The following is a 25,210-nucleotide window of genomic DNA, read 5'->3' on the forward strand; positions in this document are numbered from 1 at the left end:
CATGGCATTTTTGTATCAGAATCTCCTAGAAAAATATGTCTGTCACCCTGTGTCTCTTTGTTTTCTAGTGTATACATTACCATTGTGAATGTTTTTGTATATGCAACCACAAAACCAGTAAATTTCTGTTATTTCAGAAATGAGATTTACAGTCCATGAAAACTGTTTTCTGGCATTATTTTTGCCAAAATTCTTTTTCTCACTATTTGTTCCAAATCATGCAGCCAACTTCACTGCTTGTCTTTCATAAGAACACCTTGTGAAATCAAGATAATTAATTAAAGTGGAAAAAAAGTAATTCTTTCACTTAAACCTCTTTAGCAAATGTTAGCCATGTATTCTTGGCACCAAGACTAATCTGAAAGCAGAAATATGAGCAGACAGGTTGAAATTTGCTCTGCAGGCTTGGTTAGGTTGTTACCTAGCTGGAAGACTGCTCTGTTAGGTACAAAGGCTGGAGGACTTGGGACACAGTCCTCTTGATTCATCTCATCCTATTACACAAGCCATGGCAAATTACCCCAAGGCCAGGTGAATGTACTGGTTCTTCCTGTGTGAGGGCCAGTTCTGTCTTTGTTAGATGCACTGCAACACAAGTGTTTGCAGCTTAACTGCTGTGTGTTATCTTTACCTTCCAGTGTTGTTACTAATTTTTTTTTAAAGTTGGGTATTTTGTTGTTGAGTTTGTTCTGTTTAGTGTGATGCATTTTTTTTCCCAGCTCAATGTGTTTTTGGAAAATACATTGCAACCCCCCAGCATGATGTCTCTACAGTATGAAACATAAGTTTGATCATGAAGAAAGTGACAGCATAATAGGAGAACTAGGAGATGGGTTCTGAAGGGAAGAGATAAAATATTGCCAGGAAGTTAGAGGAAAATATATCCATAAGAGCTTTTGGAGAATATTGCTAGGACTCATAAAGTCTGCATTTTGTTTGGAAAATTATATGTTACTCTAGGAAGTTAGGAATGGGAAGCACTTGTTAAAAATTCTAAACTATGAAAAAGGACAGGCCCTTTTTTATCTGTTAAAATATAATAGACGATTTCAGTTGGAAGGGACTTGCAACAATCCTCTAATCTGAAATAGTCGTGATGCAGGGTCTTCTAACTTTTTGCATGTGTTTTATATCCATTATATGCTAATACCAAATATCTATATTTAAGAATGATGATGTAGGATGCTTCATTTTCCTTTGTGTTACTGACTTTTTAGGCATTTATGAAACTTCCTAGCAGAAGTGAGTGGAATACTGTGATAAAAAGTTATAAGTTGTATTTAAGACAGAGTAGGTAGGCAGACCTTGTCAATAAGTAGCATAAACTTTTTCTGGGATTGAAATTCCATTGCGATATATGACGACCATTAGAGCAGTTTACTGAACGCTTAAAATGGATAGTGATCATCTTAGGAAATGCAAAGGAGGACCTACAGTTCGTCTTTTTCAGGCATCTCAAAAACTCTAATCTGCTAGAAAATATGTGGATTATCAATGTAGGTTAAGAAGATAAGTCATAGCCATAAAGTTAAATTTGTTCTTTGCATCAGTTTTCTTTAGGGAGAATTTCACTTGACCCTACTGTGTAATATTGTAATTGGAAGGATGATGTTAAATGAAAGGATCAGTAGAATTCTTTTTCTTAATATAGAATACATAGCAATTAATTCCCAGGAGTAAACAGTGATCACAAAACACTTGAAAAAAATTCAAAATTAACTCAAATATAAACTTAATGGACTACAGACTCTTACATGAACTAAGCTAGCTGGAGCCACAAAGGAATCATGCAATTGAGGAATATAAGAATAATTTGGGTTGGAAGGAACCTCAAGGATCATCTTGTTTCAACCCCTCTGCTATAGGCAGGAACACCTTTCAGTAGACCAGATCAAAGCTGAAAAGAAACCCACAGGTTTTTTAGAAGGGCTACAAGGAGGATCTTCAAGTCAGGCTTTCCTACCAAGAAAACTGTTGAAGACTAAATATGAAATGAACATCTATTAATTGGAGGTAAAATGTGATGGCAGAGAGTCATTGTGTGTTTTGTAAAAAGAAACCATCCTTTACAGGTCTATTGCAGCATGCAGATAAAAGTAAGAAGTCAATAGAACAGAACTGAATTTCCATCCATGTTTCTACAAAGTGTTTTCACAGAGACTTAAAAGGAAAGAAATTTCTTAGGTTAAAAAGTGTTTTGATTACTTTTTTTCTATTATTAATATCTTTGAAAAAAATCCTTACATCAAAGGGAGATACTGGCAGATGCTGACAAAACAAGTGAACCTCAGTGATTATAGACTGATATATAGAGTATATACTCTGTATAATATGTACTCTGAGTAATTATCTGATGTTGGAAAATCAAAAAAGTTAAGAAAATACAGTAAAAATAATTGTAATTTTGGTTCCCATGAGAAGGAAAGAGAGGAATATATTCTTCATGTCTTTAATTAACCATGGGTTCATCCCACATGAAATACTGTCCAGCAGGTTAAAAAACACTAACAGAAATGTTTTCATGGACAACAGACAATTAAACTGAAAACGTGAATTAATTTCATGTAAGGCCTAGATAAATGGCTAACAGTAGCCTAGAGGCAGCTTTAGCTTAGAATAATGACTAACATCCAGATTGTTAGAAACTGACTTATCATGCTACATTTGCCAGGTTTCATTTCCTCCTTGTTTTTCCTAATTGTTGGATATTGACTGCTGTCAGAAACTGGCAGAAGAAATATTTGGTCTTACTTAGAATATATCAGTTCAGGTAAAACCAGCTGTTAAAATCTGATTAATGACCTGAGAATATATGCTGAAGTCAATAATGCGCATTTTATTTAACAGTAAATATGGGTCAGTAGGGGGAAAGGAGAATGTAAAGCAGAAGATAGTCCTCACACGTGGATCCAGTGGCATGCTGTTAGTCTTCCTTCACCTTGGGTTTCTTGGTTGTGGTGTGTCCTGAGGTGGTTAAAACTTTTCGCTATTTATATATTTTACCAAACAAATGAATCAATGGTCATTGGCTACACAGTTCTCTTAATGTTAGTCCTGTGCTCAGTCTTTCTCTTTGTTTGAGTCGTGGGTTTTTTGGTTCAGTGGGTTGTGATCTTTCCCTGCTAGAATTACCTTGCATCCAGCTGGAGCTGATTTCAGCACAGTTGCTGAGTTGGCTTTCCTAGTCAAAAGGAAATCGACTTTGACTTGGAACTTGTACTTTCTAGAAATTCTGCATTCTTTGAGTCCATTATCAGTGATCTATTCTTCTCCCCCATCTTTGTTGCCTTCCCCTAGGTCTGAGATAACACCCAACAATAGTACCAGCTTTATCTTAACTTGAGTTCCTGTCACAGTAGTTTAATTTATAGTCCCTAGGAGGCATATTTGTGGAAGGGCATCTTCAGTAGTCAGAGTTGCCCATCTATCGCATAACTTGGAATGATCTTTGTTTGAGCAGTGATATTTCAATTGCAGTTGCTTCTTTACACAGATTTCCACAGTGGGAATTGTTGTCTGGATGCATTAACCAGGATTTGCTACCCAGATCTCACCTCTTCCAGGTTAGAAACATCCTGTTGCTCCCTTCTGTTCTTACCTCGTGGCAAGGTTCTTCTATGGCCTAAAGAGTATTTGAGACAGGCAACTGTGCTCTTTAAGTTCTTACAATAGCCATACTACATATTTAATCGTATTAGACTATTCAAATACAATATTTTGAATAGTAAATATTATGAACAGAAATAGTTAATTCTCACCTACTATCTGACCTAGCAGACAGCAATTTCTAAACAGCATAGTTGCATACAGTTTTTAGTTATGTCTATGAACGCGCTAATTAAAGCAGCTCACTTTTAAGAAAATAGGAACTTCAATAAATTACGAAGAAGAAAAGGTTTGATGTAAAGGTTAGATAATCCTTCACAGCATGATGAAATCTGGACCTGTCTTTACTTTTATTCCTATGACAAGGAAATCTGAATGGTGATGATGTCTTGAAAAGCATTTGGCTCATAAAAGAAACCAGCAGGAAGGCTTAAAAAAGGAGGATAGTGCTTTGTAGAAAATAATTTTTCATCCTGAGTACAATTAAGCTCTATGGACAAGCAGACCATTACATCCTGTCGCTAAATATCACAACCCAAAGCCCCCTAATGAACTGATTAACATTCTTGTTTCTTTAGGAAGTCAGAGACATGCACAGTTGGTTCACTCTTTTATTGACAAAGTCTGTAATTATGAATATTTCTACTATATATTAGATTGTGTTAATTTGTGAGCCATTCTGTGTATGCTAGCTGAAAAGAAATAGTTATTATCTCAATTCTTCTGTTTCCTTTAATTAGGGAAGTCAAAGAATATTGAATTGATATTGATCTAACGTATTAAATCCATTGAGTTAAATGTTCCATAAAAAGCACAGTGAACAATATACCCTTGTATGTTCAAAATAAAAATTTAGTGGGTTTAGGGAGAGTATTTAAATTGCATATTAAAAGTTTAATTAAGTGATTTAGTCAACATGCTGTTTATCAATACAGCTCCCATCTTCTGATTTTCCAAGCACCAGCTGAGAAAGTTTGAGCTTACTGATAAAAGTGATGTTGATGGTATTCTTTACAGAAACTTATGGAACTAATACTTGAGAGACAATCAGCTGGTGCTGCTTTTCAGCTAGGAAAAATGTCCTTTCTTCATCAATTAGCTGTTCCTTTGCCATTTAATTTGATTTGTTGACATTGTAGAAAGGGGAAGAAGAAACAGCACATAAATAAGTCAGAGCCTTCAGTACCAAATGAGGTAAAAGGAACCCATTTCAGCTGCAGGGAAGGGTATTGCTGCCTCCAAACTGTTGGTTACTTAATTGACCTCATAGTTTGAAGTTCCCCCTGTGCAACATAAACTGAATCTGTAAGATGTCCTTGTATCCTAAGGACTTTGTGGATTACAGGACCTGAGCTCTTCAGGTAAAAAAAGATTGTGTGTTGCTCTTTGGTAGAGGGTCAAGATGTTAACTGTGTGGACAGGTAATGAGATAGGACTTTGCCAACCATTGTAAATTTAATTTAAGTCTATGCTTCTTCTAATATCTGGTCTGGACTTAAGGCATATAGCTAGCACTGGTTTTACTTGTAATATATGATACATACACAGTGGATGCAGCAGCTTTTTGTGATACAAATACTTGGCCACTTTGTTTAGTATTGTAGCATAGAGATAAGTAGGAGTGACTCAAAGAGAAGGTATTATTTGACAAGTACACTTCAGAAGGTACTGATATAAAAATCTAAACATTTCTATGTGTTTCTTGAACTATTATTTTCAGATGCAGAATTTTTCTGTTGAACTTTGGTATATGTATATAAAAAGAATTCTCTTTGACATGTATTTTTCAGACAATTGCAATTATTTTCCTAAAATGTGAGAAATCCTTAACAGAGTCCAACAGCATTCACTCTGCTTGCTATGAGTAGAAAATTATTTGTTGAAATGGTTGGAAGTGACCTCTAAATCTTTTTGCATCAGTCTTCAAAAGGTTTGCCATGCTTTGTGGAGGCTGTTGTCATCTAGTATATGGCACTCTCAGTTCCCTTATGAAGATTCTGCTAAAATACAAGTAGTCAATATTGGGGTCTTTTAAGGAAGTGTTAAGTAGAGATTAACGTTATTCATCATCTTTTCTAGGGTAACAGCTGCTTTTACTTGGGATTGTTATGCTGAACTATATTAGTATTCTATATACACAATGTATTAAAATTAGTATGAACTTCAGACAACCAATTCACTGTGAAAAGAGCTGCCAGAATATGCAAGACCAAACATATAGCAGTTAAAAATTTTGCCACAGATCTTGTTTCAGCTGTGCAGTGCTGTCCTGTTACATTAATTAGCAGAATGATCTGTAGTCCAGTGATTCCAAAAAGGCAGTCCATGAAGTAAAGCCACTTCAGAAAAATTAACAAATACCAAAAAACTTGATTTTGTTTTCTTCCCACCTGTGTTGCAGCTCAGCTGTACTTCTGTCTTCATTCATCCAAAACCAATGAATCGTTTAGTTGATAATATGTATGTATCAACCTGTTCATAATAATTACAGTTGGGATTGCTGTAGTCAGTAGTATTCCCTGTTGTTTCCAGTTTAGCTAGAGTCGGCTAACAAAAGACATATTTAAGGAGAAAAGGAAGAGGGGTTATTAAAAGTACGTAAATTGCAGCACAGTCTCAGTAGAATGCCAAGATCTTAGGGGTATCTCATAATGCACCATATGGAAAATAAAAATCTCAGGATTCATTGTGTCTGGCATTGAAATACTAGATAGCAAAACATCTTGCCAAAATACTGTAGTTTGTGTTTAAAATTATGCATCAGATATTCAAAGGGAGTCAGTTTTCAACAGTGTAAAATTAACCAGCTTGTATGGACTCTATTAACATAGCTATAATTTTAGCTGTGTCTTGAAGAATATCACAGAAATTTTCTCTCACTTCCCCCACTCCCCAGGTTTTCTTTTCAGGATATTTTTTTGTAATTTACAAGATGAAGTCTACATTTTACTGATCATTTCAACCATTTTTTTTTGTTTTTGCTTCCTAGAAAAGTAAAAATACTGGAGTGTTTAATATCTGTCATTTATGTAAAGAGACAGCAAAATGAATTTATCTAATTTTCCTTTACCCTTCACTCTGTGGAAATAAACACCCTCATAATTGCAAAAACCTGTATTTTTTCTTAAGATCTGTTAATAGTAATAGAATCACAAATAGTAAGTATCCTAAATATTAGTATCAAAATTAAACCAGATGTCAGAATTATTTTTTCTAGTTTCACTCTTTTTTTGTTGTTTTGGTTTGTTTGTATTTTTGTGAACTGGTGACATTTCTTTGATGGTCTTAGTTTGTGTTTTGTCATGTCTTGTTTCACAGAATCCTTTTTTATATAGTCCTTGGACAGCATTTGTAGACAAACTTCTCATCAACTTTCTTTGATTTCCTACCAATCGCTTTTTAAGAGTCAGAATAATTTTTTAAGAATCTCAAGATCAGTTTCCTGTGTGCTATGCTCATCTTGGGAGCTGAGTAAAGGCGATTCAAAGTGATGTAGAAGAAAAGAGGGCTGGCAGCATCAGTTCTCTTTGAGCTGTTGCCAGCCAGTCAGCAAGGCAGTCTGGAGCTGCTTATGAGCTGCATCTTGTGAAGTTACTAAAAGCATGAAAAGAAGCTTATACTGGCAAAAGAGCCATGTTGAGAAAGTCTGAAATTAGGTGGTTGAGGGGTGATAGAAGATGTATATTTTTAAATTGTTGAATCTTGACTTTAGTTAGTCCTTTTTCACAAGACTGTAGTAGGGGAGGCTGTTCTGCACTTACATAATCAGTTAGTAGCCATTAGTGACTAATTAGAATATTGTGAAAGTGCATTATTTCTCCCTTCCTGCATATATCTGAGATCATTATTGTGTGAATTTCTGGCCTGGATTCTAAATCACAAAATAAAAAACCCAGTAACTGCTTATTTGTTATTTTTAAAGCAACCTTAACAAACCAGAAGGACACTTAACAGTACAACAGAAATGTAATTCAGCTTCTAAACAAAACTAAAAAAGAAGCATTGCAAAAAACTTGAAGAGTGAAAACAGTCATCCAGCTGTAAAATGTTATTATATATTATATACTGGTCACTTGTGGAGTTCCCCAGGGCTCAGTATTGGGGCCGGTCCTGTTCAGCATCTTTATTGATGATCTGCACTACAGGATTGAGCTCACCCTCAAGCAAGTTTGCTAACAAAATGAAATTAGGTGGGAATGTTGATCTGCTGGAGATAAAAAGGCTCTGCAGGGGGATCTGTGCAGCCTGGGACAATGGACTGAGGCCAATGGTATGAGATTCATTAAGAAAAAATGCTAGGTCCTGTTCTATTCTGTTGGTTTAGATTTTCATGAACTTGATTAAAAATTCTGGGCTTCATAAATTTTCTTTTGCAGTAGTTGAGGTGGGCAATTGAGAGTAAAGATAAAATGGCTATTTCTTGTCTTTTGTAGCATTCACTACAACAAAAAAATAATGGAACATAAATATTTGTTTAGCTACCAATGTGTTAAAGTACACACTTCCTGAAGTTGCCCAACATAAAAAAATGGTTATGTAGAATATTTTGTCTTTGAGCTTCTTTGCCAAACTATGTTATTGGAAGTTCTGAATAAGCATAGAGGTTTTTATTTTATATGCAATATTTTGATGCTGTTTATAAATTGTTTATCTTTTATATAAGTAGTTTTATTGCTTTCACCTCTAATTTAATTAAGTTGTGTTGACATTGCAAATAGCCTTAAAAAAAGCATAAATACCTAATGCAGCCTTCAGGAACAGAAATAAATGTATTGCTGTTACAATGAAGTTTTTTATCTTTCATTATTTTTACGTTTAATACTGTTTATCAGTATTTCTGTTTCTACTCTAATTTTAGTAGGGACTATAGTATTTATTGATAAAATATTCAAGTTAATTATTGATATATGTACCTAAATTCCAAGGATATTATAATTTATATACCTAAGCATTAAGCTTCAATAAGGAGACAGTGATACTAAATAAATTACATGGTTGCTTGAAATTAGATTAGTTACATACATTTCATTTAATTGCATAAGAAATTATCTAGTAATTGAATAATCTTTAAATTTAAAGTGGTTGATGTATTTTGATAAAAGTCCCTGAATTTATTCATAGGCCTAGTATACATAGTAAATACAACATGGAAAGAATTGTTTTGTCTTTATTTGAGGAAGTAAAAAATGTGTATGACATACAAATCAATGTTAAATGAAAGCAGTATATTTGATTGGATTCACTGAGTATTCTTGCAGCCTTAACAGCAATGTACAGCTTCCTAGATCATGCCAAAGAAGATTTTCAGAAACTTTCACGGATGCATGAGAACATGGAAAAACTCTATCAGAATGTGATGGGGTATTATGCCATTGACCTGAAGAAAGTTTCGGTGGAGGAGTTTTTAACAGACTTAAACAACTTCAGGATGATGTTCATGGTACAATATGTTTATTTTATACCTAATGTTTCTTAGAAGTTATATTTTGTAACCTTATCTATATGTATGAATTTGGATAATAAGCTGATTTCTGTCACACCTGTCTTCTTATGATGACATAGCTTAACTTACTGACTACACTCCTGCAGGGGTATTGTATGAGCATGAGTTTTGTGGCAAAATCTGGACGAGTGATCCAACAAATGCCTATAGATCAAAAGACAGAAAGATCGAAAGATTCACTTAGTCATTTTCCACCTACTTCTCATTGCAGCCTGGTCATTACAGCTTATTATTACAACACATGTATTTAGGTTGCTTGCATGTTTCCAGTCTTCTTTGGTTTTATTTGGTTGGTTGGGTTTTTTAATATTTTCTGATTATAGGTGGAGAAAACTACTTCTTTCACAGGTACTGAGAAACAGTTTGAAGTTCATATATCTATCAGTTTTGAAGAAAATGCTTAAACTGAAACCCATATTTAGCAACCATTTGGAACATGTCATGATTACTAAGCCTCTGCTTCTTCAGAGTTTAACAACTAAAACCCTAGATACTATTCAACTGCAATGATTTTGCTTGACAAGTTACATATGCCAGATTTTTGGGAACAGGGGCATTAATTCTGTTTTCCTAACTTGAACAGTTCCTAATACGAAACTTAGTAGTCTGATTTCAGAATTAATAAATATTATGAAGTAGTTGTATTATTTTAATTTCTGATGTTTAAACCATACCTTCCATGTAAATGTTGTAGAAATTTAAATGCTTACGTTCATTTTGAGTTGGAGGCTCTAGGAAAGTGGATATGCTTTGCATTAATTTGCCCATATTTCTTCTTTGTGTCTTTAAAATTAGCACTGATGCTAGCTTCTACTTAACAGCAGTTTCATAAAGATAGATTAATTAATGCTTCAATACTGGTATTATTGATGAGCATGATAGAAGGAACCTTGAGGAAAATTAACAATTCTATCTTGCAGAGCAGTTTGAAGGCTGTATGAAAAAGGTGGCATGAAACCCCTTATAATTCAATGACACCAATCAAAATCTTGACTAGCTGCTCAGCTTTGAGACTTTTCAGAAAATATTTTTGAGATGCCTAGCATGAGACATATGAGCTGATTTTCATGATTGTTTAATATTGGGGTTTATTACTGACAGAAACTGAAGGTGATGGTTATCTTAGAAAATTTTGTTCAGAAGACTTGTAAATTTAGTGCTAAAAAATCACTGGATTATTAAGAAGCTCAAACTAAAAGATGACTCATCACCAGTAGGTATGGGAGAGTGAAGTTCAGTCAACTTGTCATGCAAAGTTTATGATTTACGTGAAGTATTTTCCTATTTATAGGATTTTTTTTCCATTCTTAGTTAATGGAAATGTATTAAAAAGTTTTAAAAATCTCTGTGTTTAAATTTGGAGCCCTACACTTGAGTTTTGTAGCTAACTTTGATTTGCGCTTTGTATTTCAGTGTTATTTGGTAGCTGTGACAATTATTATTCGCACTCTTTGAGCACCACATCTAGAGTACAGTTACTTGGCGAGATCCAAAAAAAAGGGGTGAAGCATCTTGTCTTCAGAGCTTTAGCTTCCACAGCTAAATTCCTGGTACACTCGGTGGAATATCTTAGCTATTAGAGATCCCTGTTAACCTCCCTCTATACTTTCACAGCATCATGGGTACTGCTAACAAGTTCATTCCTTTCCTTGGACAGATAGCTTTCATGATGAAGAAACTGTTTAATGGTTAGAATTTTCCTCTAGTTGTAGGAAAGGGAGCAAACACACCTTGAGGTAACAGTTCTGTCCAAGATGAATCTAATCATAGGGTGCAGAAACCCCTTGCTCCTATTGGCACTAGGTTGCTCTTCAGCAGAGACATAACTTCAAGAACCAGAAGAAGAGTAACCAAGTAAGAGTGTTCCCTAAACTCTATTTTTCCTTTCTATGAAGCAAATGCTTAAATGAAAATTAGAAATTACCCTGGAAATCACAAGAGAGAACCCAAGAATGCCTCAAGTTTGGAGAATCTAGGTCTTGGCATTCCACTTACATTTCCTGTTGAAAACACTTGGGACAGGTAGGATAGAATTTGGCCTTAGGGCATATTTGTATGAGAGTTTGAGTGTCTAATCTTGTGATTTAGGCAAGGGAGATGCATACTTAATTTATTTAGTGGAATTTGGAGAGCTGTCTACCTGATGTCTCAAAGGAGACATAACAACAGAAGTACCTAAGCTTCCTGGGAAGTGTCTTAAATAGTACCCAAGACATCATCAGCCTGAAATTTTAAGCTTTGACATAGAATTTATGGAAAATTGGTTTCCTGTTAGAGAAGGGCTGGGGGCCAGGTGTGATACTCCAAAGCATCCAATTTGCACTGCATATGAAGGTATAAATTATTAAGTCAGGCTCACTTGTTTAATATGATTAAAAAGAATAGACAACTACATTAGAATTATTGCAGTCTGAGGCTGAGTCCTACTGATAATATTTTTTTGGGAAAAAGTAGAAATTTCCTTGATCACTCTATTAGGAAAGTGTGTGATTTCTGCCAGTATTATACTTGTCAAGTACCAGGTCCCATTTGAATTTTATCCAGTAGTTTATTCTACAGAATGCCCAGTCTGAAAATCAGCAAATCATTTGTCAAAATTAATTCAATTAAAAATTTTATAATTTTGTAGGAAGCATCTATCCTCCTCCACGTGAATCAAGAAATTTGACAGAGGTGACTTTGGAGAGAGTCACTGTGAAAGTACAGTTTTGCTTTGTATAAAAAATCCATTTCATTGTCATTTTTTTCATGATGGAAAGCTTATTCTTCTTCAGCTATCCAACACATGTATTTCTTCACAAGCTTTATGTGATTTTTTTCCCCCCCTTCTTTTGGTCACTCTCTATGGCAGTGATACTGCAAACAGTGCCTATGTGCCTGTGCAAGTATTGCTGTAATCTGCATTTGTCTGTACTATGTAATACTTGTCAGTCCATTCTTTTTTTCCTGAGTGCACTCTGGACGTTTTCCCTCTAAAAACAAATGAGACATTAATTATCCCAGCAAACTTGAAGCTTTTGCCTCTGTCCTTGTGAAGATGTTAGCCATTTTGTAAGAGTGGACAGTTTAATGTATTATCATAGACAGGGTTTTATATAGCTGTTCTGAAAGAAACCAGCTTTCTGCAATGAAGAATAGGTGCACTTTAATGCAAATGTAAATTCTTAGAGCACTGAGAATTTACCCCTGTACATATAGCTAACATTAAAATAATGAAAAGTTAATCCCAAAATACTTTTGTTAAAAATATATTGAATGTAATAGAGTTCTTTTGCTTAATTTTTTTATTTCAAAACTCTGAAACTCATTGTTTCGTTTTAGCTTCACTGGAAGTTTTGGAGTACATATTTATGATTCTAAATAAACAGTATTGTACGCATATTAACCAGATTTTTTAAATCCAGAATTAACGCATGTGTTAATAAGAAAAATGCAACACTTACCCAGGTAGCCTTGTTTTGCTTGGTGTACTGGCAGCATGAGAAAGAAGAAAGTGTTGAAATTGTTTTAGAACTACTGATGCTAATATACAATTTTGTAGAACAAGGTGGTTTAGAGATTTTGAATTCTTCCTATATTAACATGAGTATTCTTAAGATGTATTTCTTGCTGAATTTATAATCCTCATTTTGGGGCAATTATTATGCTTTTAACATGATTATTCTGAATTTGCTTTCTCTTCTGAATAAAATATTTTAAATATGGAATGTGAAATACTTGATTTCATAAATTGAGGTTAGAGGTTACAGTTTGAAAGCATTTTTCTTTGTTTTTAAGGTTCAGCTTTTTTTGCTGACTTCAATTTTAATGGAACTCTTACTTTTTTCATAGCAAGCAGTAAAAGAAAATATGAGAAGAAGGGAAGCAGAAGAAAAACAAAGACGTGCTAAAATAGCTAAGGAGAAGGCAGAAAAAGAAAAACTAGAGAGACAACAAAAGAAAAAACGCTTGCTAGAAATGAAAACAGGTAAGTGATACAGAAAACATATTTAACCAAGCATTTTACTGGAAATAAATATTCTATTTTTTCCATTTTCTGAGTGTGCTGTGAGAAAAAGCAAAATAGATGAATTCTTTTTCACTGATTAAATTTTTCAGCAAAGAGGTGTTTAAATTTTGGGTTTTTTTAATGGGCTTTCCTAATCGCCTGGGGTTTTGAGTTATAAAATAACTCAAATTGCTGCTTTTTATTTTTCCCTTGGAATATGTTGAACCTTGTGTGACAAAGTGTAAGTTCAGTTATGCTCAAAACCCTTTATGTTACTTGAGAAAAGACATTTTCCAAATCACAAAGCCATTTTCTTTAACTAAGGTTGCATACCCATTTTTGTTCTCCTCCTGAATTACTTGGTATTTTATTTCGATTATGTCAATTGTTATTTTAACAGTTCCCTATTGAAACACCTCAAAAAGCCTGTCAGCCATGCATTTTAAAAGTTACTCGTGCTATATTGTCTTTTGTACCAAAAGAGATGGCAGATGCTGTGAGTTTTCTGTTATGAAAAGAGGTGTCTGATGATCCTCTATATGCTGTATTTTATCCTCGACTGAGCTTCTGTAGTCCCTCAGAATGATACATGACTTACTGTGCAAATTGCCATGAGCTTCTCTTTTTTCTTTTTCTGAGCAGATCTTGTTAAACAGTTCCCTACCTAAAGCCTGGTTGGCACCTTTGGCATAAATGATTATCTGTCTCTTCCAGTTTTCATTAATAGCCAGAGTAGGTGTGCTTAGTTTCAGAGATGCTTCAAACCAAAAGTCTTTCATTCATTTTTATATGCCTGTCCATGTTTTGAGGTGTGAGTCTAAAGCTTTCTTATGGGAAATCAGGCAGCTGCTCTCTGAACACAGAAATTCTAATTCTTTAGTAGTACAATTCAAGACCCAGTCAGAAAACCACCAGTGACAATCTTTTCAGTGCTCATAGAAGATAAGGAGGATGCAGAAGACTACGAAGGGGTAAAAGTGGTGTCTGTATTTATGCATGGCTGGAAGTGTTTCAAACAAGATTTCTCTCAGACATGTTGTATGTATGACTGATAGCATTTTGGATGGAAAATTGATAGTCTTTTAGTCCAAGTTAAAGCTGCTTTCAAGTCCTGTTCCTCAAAATGTCATGTTCAGTCTTCCTAGGTGCCAGTGTTGGAGACTTAACGTGTTATGTACACATGTGTATGCAGGCCTCTGGATAGTGAACCCTTCCACTTCAGCTGATGTGGCAGGGAGCTAAATACTTGTCCTCTAGTTGTCTTTAAGTAGCCTGGGGTTTTGATATCATACAAGTGCATAGAAAGATGTTTCTTCTCCTGTGAGTCATTGAAGGTTCAGTTTGGAATGGCTGATCTAAAGAGCAGATAGTATAAGATGATCACCTCAAGCGATAAATGTTTTGAGCCTGATATGACTAAAGTGGCCATTTATGAGTTATAAGGTTTTTTGTGCCTTTTTGCAACATATTTTTAAGTCTACTAGAAAACCGGAATTTTGGGAGCGGGAACGAAAGCATTGTGTGGTAGATTTGTTTGTCAGGGAGGACAACAACAAATGTGTGAAAAATGGGCTTGGTTGTTTTGTGGTTTTAATGATGATTATTGTTATTTTGACAGTCTTACCAAAACTGCACTTACAGTATTTAATTGGAGGCATAATGTAGCTCTGATATTTTGGAATTATATAGATAATTTTTTAAAAAAAGCTTTTTCCTTTTTCCTGTTTTTTTTTTCCTAGCTATGACTTGTTCATTGAAAGGCTGTCTTCTCATTAAGAATCTGTAAATCAGTCATGTCCGATCTGCTAAAAATTTCATAACCAGGTCCTGTCTGTCAAAATATCAAAACAGTCTTACCTAAAGTGTGATGTAGAGTAACTGATTTTTGCTGCCTATTATTTTTTTATATGGTGATTAGATCTCATGTTAGATTTGTAGGAACATTATTTCAAATATTGCTCAAGTAAAACTCACTGAATGTAACCAACCCAGAAGTTTTTTTTGGGGTTCCAAAGAGATGCATACTTGGTAGAAAAGATGAGAGTATATATGCTAAATGTTTCTTCAATATTTTTTTTTTCTCAGTGGATAGATCATAGTGTATTCTACATCTCAGCTTTTTATTTTTTTTTTTTTTTTTTAGTAATATGGCTTTTTAACTGAAAATGATTTGAAGATTAGGAATGGCTGTGAATCTCTGTACTATGTGCTACTTCATGGTTTCTTAATTGTTTCTTCTAAACTTCTTTTAAACACTCTAAGAAGAAGTGACAGCAATAAAAATAAAAATAAACAACAAAAACAATTAAAAAAATCCAATTCCACTTTTCTGGGTTGACAGTCATTAGCAGCATTGGTTGTGCTATTAACTTACCCATGTCACTATAATTAGTTCTTAGTAACTATCAATCACTACCTCTGCATAGTCTGTCTTAATATCTGTGTCCTAAATTTAATGTCAATATAAAATCCCATGGAGTTGATACTATAGTGTTGGTGATGATGGCTACCCATGATGTTCCTAGGTGATAAGATGACATATTGAAATTTCAGAGGTTTTATGCAAGGGAAGCTAGAGTGGAAATAGATTTTTTTCCTACTCTACCATCTCGCTTTCCTTCCCCATGCACAGTTTTGGATCTTATTCTTTTATAAAATGGTTTCATTTCTAGATAGTTCAAATACTCTTGTTGATCTCTAGGTTAGAGGATGTAAAATGCTTCAGGGTGTGTTAGTTCCCCAGGCCACAGCAATGCCTTTGATTTTCTCTTGCTTAGCTGCTGCTCCTTTTCATGAGGTAAAAGCAATCTTTCACAGTGTTTGAGGTTGTGCTTTTATTCAATGACTGTTAATTAGTCATTAGTGACTACTTTATGATTCTGGAGCTTCTCTTTCAGCCTATACTTCATACCTTTCAAGACCTGAGGTGCTTAAACAGGATTTTTGTCATCATCCTTGACCATTGGTCTCATTTACAACACAGACATCTAACCATCCCCAGATTCTGCTTTGTTCTTGAAGTCCTTTTCTTTTGGTTTCTTCATCTTTCATCTGCTTTTGGAAGCTATTTGAAGAGCAGGGTTTTGTTGCCTATCATGCTACATTTGGCTTCATGAGGTGGGGGAAACTACTTTTGCATAACAGTAACCAACATAATACTGCAAAAGTTTCTAGTTACTTGGGGGGGTATTTGCTGACTCTTTTGCATTGACAAAAACTTAATATAGAATCATAGAATAATAGAATACCAGGGGGTTGGAATGGACAATAAACCCTGGCCCCTCTGCCATGTTCAGGGACACTTCCATCATATGATTACATCATGTATAACAAAATATAAATTTTATTAAAATATACCCAGTATGTGACTTGAGTCATTAAACTCACTTGCATACAGCATGTTAGGACTGTATTTATACCAGTTTTGAATGAACTACAAGAAAAAAAAATGAAGACTACAAAGGTCATATTAACCCAAAAAGAAAATCAGTCTGGATTAAAGGTAACGCCTCAGTTTTAGTTTAAACTAATTTTTTTCAGGATGAAAACAATAATTTTATTATCAGCAATTGAAATTTATGGCAAATATGAATTCTAAGGTAGTCCTGTAATATATTTGTCTTCTCACAAACTGTAATAATCTTACTTAGCCTGCATTGTGTCTTTGATACACAGGCAACAACTGAGTCATCTGGATCACAGGTATGCTCTGTCATCTGTACTTCTATATCAGGCTTTTTTTGCCATACTGTTGCACCAAATTCAGTGTGGATAGAGTAATTTTCTAAAATTAGATAAATATGTGTACTTTGTGATAAGTCTTTGTGAAGTTTTAAATTCAATTTTTTTATCTCTCAGATATAAATATATTAATATTTTATAGTTTGTGAGGTGTGTAGTGTTTTATGAATACACAGTACACCATGTTTTAGAAAAAACCTCAACATTTTAGGACGCTTTACAATATAAATTTTAACCTCTGCTAATAAGACCACAGACTTCTGTTATTAAATGGAATAGTTTCATTTACCCTCTTGCAATCTTTTTTTGAGATTTGGACCTGCCACCAGTGTCAGATTTACATACCTCTAAACTGTAGTTTGCTAAAAATCTCTATCTCTACTTTACATCTTAGCAACACCTACATGTCCTAGTGGTCACAGCTCAAATAGTTCACTGATAAAGATGGCTGTGAGTCTTCAGCTTATGTAGTAAAAGTATCAGATTCATATTTTCCTTTCAGCTCCATCCTAACTTGAAAAGTAAGTGGAATTCAGTAAACATTTTTACTAAGTAGTGAGTGATACTTAGAATTTTGAAATTTATGTAAGTAAAATATGTCCACTAAATATCCTCTGGACTACAAAATTATATTCATCATGAGATGCTTACTTGCTTTTGTGAAGCCAAATCAAACTATCACACACTGCCCTTCCAAAGGTAAATAGCCAGTGAAAGGGGATCTTTATGTAAATGCCACTTGTCTGCATACTATTAACATTCAGATATATACTTTCTCATGCTGTTCAGATTCTTAGTAGAAGCACACCAATCAATTATTTTGATCTTATCAGAATGTAAAGAATTCTATAGCTGACATAATAGCAGCTAAATTTATTGTAATATAATTGAGAACTCCATCATTGTGGCATTTTCATTGTGTCTTATTTTGAATACTATTTAAGTAACAAGCCACTTTTATCAGTGGTTATTTACAAAGATTGCCCTTTTCTTGCATAAAAGCAGTGAAATACTGGCAAAATTGAATATCTGATTTCCAATATAGGATATTAGTTTGTTTTCAGTTGTGTTATTCAGTTTCATTTTTATCATAATAATCTGGTTTTAAATAAGTTTTAGTTCATTTAAACAGTTATGTCCTTATTTGCAGTCAATTTTGCAGGATTTATTTTTGCAGAGATTTCATATTGTTTATCTCATTTCAGAAAAAAACCCACATTCGTGTCTCACAAATTTGCTAAGAGCATTTTAAGCTTTTGTTCAAAAGCTTACTGCTTTATTGTCTGCTATGTTGAGCAATATGAATATTTTCATTAGTTCTATAGTGTTCTTCAAAACAAAAGGACACCATGGGTGCCAGTACTGATGGTTTAAAAAATGAAAGTAGTAAATATAATTAGGTAATTAAAGTTCAGATTACAACAGATAAAATGTTTGCCTTTAAAATAAATCTAAAATCCCCAAAGTTATTGATACTTGTAGGTGCCTTCAAAGACCCTACTTTACCTGTTTAGCTCAAGTTTGTAAGGCCTCCATTTTATTAATTTGTTCTCACTGGAGTAAGAGATTCAGTACTTCTCAAGAGTATTCCTTTCCTCTGAGGGGAGTGAAGGACTGCAAAAATCACTGAAATTGCACCATTAGTTTCCAACATATGTTGGTAATTTGTTGTTTTAAAATGTCTGCTGAGATAATAGCCTGAAAAAATACTGATTTTTGAACAACATTATATATATTACTAGCTTTTGGGAATTTAGGAGTATGTTTCATTCAACTAAATTAGTAAATTTGGTTGAATTTAGTTGTAATGGGGACAAAAGATCTGACAATTATATATATGAAGATGTCCTAAGGATATATTGTTAATACCCAACAAGCATCTTGTATAAGTTATTTTCTCCAGGTAGTTTCCTCTTTTGGAATTTCAAATGCTTCACTGAAGTTGGTTCCTCTGTGGTGCTGATAACTTTTTCCTCTTGTTCCCTGATTGCCTCCACTTATCCTCAAATTGGACCCTCTTCACCAAGAGGACTCCTGAGGTCACTTTCTCTTGTTTGAATTCAGTGTTTCCAGTGGGAAATAACTCTTTTCCATAACGTGAGGAGTGTAAGCTCTTCCTCTTATGTTAAATCACAGTGGCAGAAAGAACTAGAGTTGCTTACTCAGTATTTGCTCATGTTAATATTTACTGGACAGTTCGTAGTAAGCCCATGATGATTTTGGAGAGTAGATCTAATATTTGCATTATGTCTGTTTACCAAAAAAAAAAAAAAAGTCATGCATATGAGGAAGATGTGACAGCCACAAATTCACCAGAAAGGAGGTATCACTTGATACTTCCCTAAGTATGAAGTTATTTTTCAGATACAATTGTATTGTTTTGACAGTAAAGTATAAATCTGGGTAAATTACCAAGAACATCCAGATGTTCCCTCAAGAATAATTGGCAAATACATGCTTGAATAAGGTTCCAGAGAATGATAAAATACAGGTATGTTTAATTAAAAAAAAAAAAATCTAAAATACTTAATGTGATACATCTGATGTAAAACATCTGCAGAAGCCACAGCAAAAGATACAGCAAAACCTTATCTGTTCACAGAATTTGATGTTTTTAGTGCAAAAAGGTAGAACTGATCTGAATGTATATTAATTTAATCAACAACTAATAGTCACAGGTTGTGCTCTAAGAAGATGTCAGAAGTGTTAAGTCTTCTGGAACATGGAGGTTCATGTATTTATTCTCAGCCCATGGGCTGAGAATGCAGCAACTGCTGTTAGTTTGTACTATGTAGAAGCTCCAAAAGAGCAAGTTGTTTAGAAGAAACAATTATTTTCCTTCTGAATATTTTACTTAGAAGTGGAATCTTTGGAGATAGCAGCTGAAAAGCTTCTGTGAAACTGAGGTTTACACAAAGCCCAAGGAAAAATAAATAGCAGCTGTATTTGGGAGAGAGAAAATTAATTAGAACAAACAGAACTGTTGAAAAAATTAAGGGTCAATAAAGTAATGTCTGCACATGAATATTCTCCAAAGTCTTGCCATTTATATTATAGGAGTAAAATTTCTCAATGAATGTAAAAACAATGCTGCAAACTTAAAATGGCATTACCATGAAAAATAATTACAATCTCTGGAGACATCTTTGGGATTAAGAGCTCTAACAGCTCTAATGTTTGTACACATAATAGGTTTTGATTTGAGCAGGCATTTCCTACTCCAAATACTACCTCACATCTCCTCTGTAAGGAGGTAGACTGATATCAGAGTCCTCTAAACTCTCACTCCTGCTATATGATGCTTTTATTCTCTTTGGTTTTTTTTCCTCTATCATCTAAAGTTTCTTTTATCAAGTTGCAGAGGAAGGAAGGAATAAATATCCATACCAAAGCATTGGAGGATATGCTTTATTTTTACTTTCCTCAGTTCAAGGTTGTAAAAGAGCCAAGAACCTGCTCTGTAATTGTTGAAAAGCTATCTGATAGGAAGGTCACATCTCTGACTCTTCCTTCAAACAGAGTGTGCTGCTGCTTCTATTACTATGCTGTTTGCTAGGATGCTTATCTTCACCCAGCAATACCTCAGTGGTTGTACAGAAGTACAGTCTTGTTACTGCATACCAAAATATTCTTACTCTGAAGCATGCTGACAAAAGTTGCTTGATTTCTCTGGCAGCTTCTCTCTATTGAAGGCTACTAAATTCAAATACCAAGTCTTTGAATCATGAACAGCTGGAGACCAAGAGACCATTCTAGAAATGTAATTATATATTTATCCTGTCCTTTGTATAAATGTTTCCTATTGGCCTCTAGTGCACAAAGGCTGCAGGGGTAGATGGGCTGTTGATCTGATTTTTCTGGATATTCTTAGTCATTTACACTTACCCAGCCAAAGGGTCTTTCCCACTCAAAGCTGTCCAAAAGTTTTCCTTAGAGTAAGCTCAGTCATGCAGTCCAGTCAGAACTTTATTCCTCCACTTGTGAAAAAATATTTAACCTGAAAATTTCCTTGAGCCCCTCATCTCTGTAGCACAACTTCCAGTATGAGCAATCACTGTGTATATTTTGTAATTTATTGGCTGTTTATAAATTTAAATGGAAACAGTACTGTGCCCAATAAGCTCCTTCAGAGGCACACAGTAACCAAGAGACAAGATGTTTGCACACACCCACACAGGTATATTATATCCACCTTCATATATTCTTTTAAGAAACTATATTCAATTAAAAATGCTCCTATAGTTGTTCTTCCTGCTTTCTAAACGAAATTGTAATTGATTCATCTCAATAATAGATGTTTGTATTTTTTTTTCCCCTGTGAAACAAAAGTAATGAATATATTAGTTTTTGGCTAGTCTGGAAAGCAGATTGGTTGTATTCTTATTAGTGTCATTGGAGCTGTCATGTGTAAAGAAAATGGGAAACTCCTTAATAGTAAAATGTGTTGACTGACTTCTTCATATGTAATCAATAGTTCTTGCTATTAGCTGTCCTTTCAAATCATAGCCTTAGATAATCTGAGTGCATAAGGCTGATCTGTTTTAGTTATCTGTGGTTAAATAAAACTAAAAGAAACTTAGCATTGTTCTCAATTTAGCAGGCTTTTTTTCTCCACTAAAAGGCACAGCATCCCAAGCAAATAGGAAAAGGACTATAAAAAGATTGAGTCTTTTAAGTGGCTTTTATAAATATTAGCAAGTAATGCAATGTAAAATGCATTTCTAGACTATCCTGTATTGTTGAGCTGGTGAGACAGTAGTGTGTGCAAAATTCAGTGGACTTAGTGAAAAGGCAACCTCTTTGTAATCAGTTTGTGCTCATTGCCTGCTGTCCTCTCTGGGCATCTCGAAGATGAGTCTGGTGCAGTCTCCTTTACACCCTGCAGCGTTCCCACAGATGTTGATAGATATTGATAAGATCCCCCTGAGTCTTCTCCTTTCAGGCTGAACAGTTCTAGCTCTCAGTGTGTTCTCATATGAGAGATGCTGTAATCGCTTTAGCATCTTTGTGGCCCTTGACTTTGCTTGGGTCTGTTTGTGTCTCCCTTGTACAGGGGTGCCAGAGCTGGGCTCAGCACTGCAGATGTGTCTCACCAGTGCTGAGAAGAGTGGAAGGATCCCTCTTGTGACCTGCTGGCAATGCTTTTCTTTGGTCGCCTTTGCCACAGAGCCACAGAACTGACTCATGATAAGTATGTTGTCCACTGGAATCCCCAGTGACTTTTTTTAAAGATGATTTCCAGCCAGTTAGCCTGCCATCTGTGCTCCTGGATGAGGTTTCACCTCATCACATACAGGTCTTTTGTTGGACTTCATTCAGATCCTTATGTGCTAAGCTTTTCAAGGTTCTTCTGAATGGGTCAGGCATTATTTTGAATTTTGCACCAAATGCAAATGATCAGAGTGCAGTCTATTCCATCATTCATGTAATGAATTAAGATGCCATAAATATTATCCCCAGTATGAAGTCCTTGGGTACACAGCTTCTAAGGCTTAGCTTTCTGTTAATTCTTTTATAAGCCCAGTTTACCTGGATGTCTCTCAGAAACCCTTGCTCTGAGAGTCATTCTGCTGGATCTGGCACCAATATAAATAAAACTCTGGAAAACTCTGTGTGAGTTTACAGTGGCTTTTTTTCTGTTGTCATAAAAAGAAGGACTTACAGACTCACAATGAACATCAGAAATGGTTTATTAACATTTTTATTAGCTCAGTATTAAGACGATTTCACTCTCAGTCCCCTTACTTATATGGGAAATTGTGATCCAACTGAGATGCAAGAATTGGTACCTTACACCACTAAAGTATTTTGGTATCTCTGTGGTAAAGAACTCCTCTTACCAGAGCTTACCTTTGATTTGTATGAGTGACCTTAAATTAAAGTTGTGTTAAGTACCAACCTTAATTTCCAGAGCTGATTTGAAAGGAACAGCTGTCTTTCAGAGTTCTTGAATGGTGGAGTTTATTTTTAATTTAACTTGTTTAAAGCTGTCTGGAGCTTGGAGCCCTCCTTGTTCATATGCTTAGAGTCAATGTATCTATTTCTAAACCACAAAAGCACTCTAGGACAGCTCATCAATGGGGAAGTTTATCAAGAGCAAACAAGATGGCATGAAACCTACTCTTCTCATCTAGATTTATGGAATGGTGCATCAGTCATTAGGAGAAATCATAGTGTTTTAGATTATATTTGCCAAGGGCTCTGAATCACTATCAAAGACTTTCTACTTTATCTTGGGAATAAATAAGAAATGTAACTCTTCTGGTACTGGACTAGAGTGTTGATTTGAAATATGAGGTATGTGCATGTGTTTTGCTTTTGGAAGGGCTGTTGTGTCCTTTGCCTTTGCAGTGAAGTCACTTGACTGGAAGTGTCCTTCCTTTGCAGTGAAATCACTGCAAATAGTGATACTTTTCTTAAGTTACATTTGATACTTCTAAATCTAAAAAGAACTGTCCTTTCAGCCTGTTCATCCAAGGCACACTTGGCAGCTATTTCTGCTTGTAACTGTAGACGGAAATTTTCTTTTTCTTAGTTTATTGTAACAAGGTTCTTCCAAAATTTTGTCAGTGTCAACGGAATCTCTGTGTTCTGGGTCATGGCTCTTGTTTGTCCACTGTTATTGAAAGACAGACTGATAGTAATGTATTTGTTAACTCACCTGTCAATGAAGATTATCTGGCTGCTGCTATGGCTCTTACCAGAAAAAATTCAAAGCCTTATATAAAGGTCAAGTTGAAGTCTATGTATCCTGTGCATTTTCTTGACAAAATTGCTCTTATCATTCACCCACAATTTCTTTGTAAAATTGTATCTGAATTTCATTGGAATGAAGACTCAGGCTTTAGGTAGTCTTTGCTAAATGACTTCCTAAATGTTTCAATGTTACATTGAAACATTAAGGTTGCTTTATATTTTTATGTTTACAAAGTAAAAGCCTTCAGAAATTCTTCTGCCCTCATCTTGTACATGGCTGAAAGATCTAGAAATTGTTCAGATCAGCACTATGAATACTGCACAGAATCTGGCTGCCTTACAGTCTGAGACTGAAAAGATGGAACCCATATCTAAAATGTTGGAGCCCACTGCTGCACTGATGGCTTCAATTATCTTCCTCTATGTGATCTGCTTCCTGGAGCCCAAGTCATTCAAAACTACACATGCCTAAAGCTTTCCTCTTGTGATTTTGTTCAGAGAATGTTACTTCAAATTTTATTCAGATGGAGGCCTTTAGTCAGCTGAGCAGTTCTTTGTAGCCTGCACTAATCAAAATCAGTCCTTAGAAAAACAAATATAAAGGACTTTTCACAACATCTTTAAAGTAAAGGTACAATATTAGTAAAGTTAAAAGATGTAACTTTCTTTTTTCCTTCCTTGTGCAAATAGTCTGGAAACATTTCAGCTGTCACTGTCCCAAGCCTGGTTATCATTTGCCTCTGAAATTTTTGTAAGTAAATGCAGAAGACAGGAGGGAGCTAAACCTGGAAGTAGGCTGTGAAGGGCTTACATTTTAGTCAGTCAAAAACTCGATGCAATATGGCTAACTTGAATTATGTCCTGAGCTGAAGAGGAAGGAAAAAAGCAGTCTGTATTCTAGCAAACAAGAGCAAAAAATTATCAATTCTGGTAGTTACTGAATTGAGAGAAATTAATTTTTAATATGAAAAAAACAAATCAAATAGCTTCAGCACTCCAGGTTTGTTGTTCATGTTTATAAAGGCTTGAGTGCTGCCATGGAATTATGTCAAAGATGAAACAAAGATATTTAAACTCAGCTATCCAGCTAACTTCAGAAGTAGTAGAAGTTTTGATTCCTTTTCCTTCTGTAACAGGTATGGAATCTGTAAGGTCTCTTTTTAATGTATGTATGTGTCCAAGTTGTGTGGTTTTAGTCTCACATAAAACTTAGTGTTTAGCTTTAGGAGCTGGTCCTTTACATTACCTACAGTATAACAAAAAAGCTGCATGTTGTTTCAATGCCATAAATAAAGGCAAGTGGAAGATGATAGTCAAAATCCCTGTAGCTAAATCTCATAAGTGCACAGATTGAGTAAACAACATCAACAGTAACCATGCTAAAGAATTCCTGGTTTGCTTTTCTGAAACTCCTTGGTATTTTCTTTTGTGAGAAGACTAGCTGAATAAAACTTTTATTCTGTGAAAAAGAAATATGTTTTCCCCTGGTAAAGTGACCTCTTGGAATCTTAGTGTTCTGTGGTTCGTTGTATATCGGACAGGTTCAGTGGAACTGTAAAAATAAAACATTTTTCATCCAAAATAATCTTGTTGCAACATACTTTTTATAAAACCACATTGCTAATGATAATTGTGATTCTATCATGTCAGTGGACTACTGTCCTGGAATTATGGTA

General features: G+C 34.8%; 1 protein-coding gene across 2 annotated transcripts in view; it reads left to right on the forward strand.

Annotated features, from left to right (window-relative positions):
* The window catches only part of DIAPH3 (diaphanous related formin 3), a 200,363-nt gene that overhangs the window by 116,009 nt on the left and 59,144 nt on the right, over window positions 1-25,210 (forward strand). For both annotated transcript variants that reach the window (XM_031504802.2, XM_077781371.1), the window contains 2 exons: window positions 8,882-9,046; window positions 12,941-13,076. In XM_031504802.2, coding sequence (XP_031360662.2) covers window positions 8,882-9,046; window positions 12,941-13,076 — 301 coding nt within the window. The remainder of the gene's footprint in view (window positions 1-8,881; window positions 9,047-12,940; window positions 13,077-25,210) is intronic.

The sequence above is a fragment of the Lonchura striata genome, chromosome 2, assembly GCF_046129695.1.
Source record: "Lonchura striata isolate bLonStr1 chromosome 2, bLonStr1.mat, whole genome shotgun sequence".
NCBI classification, from domain to species: Eukaryota; Metazoa; Chordata; class Aves; order Passeriformes; family Estrildidae; genus Lonchura; species Lonchura striata.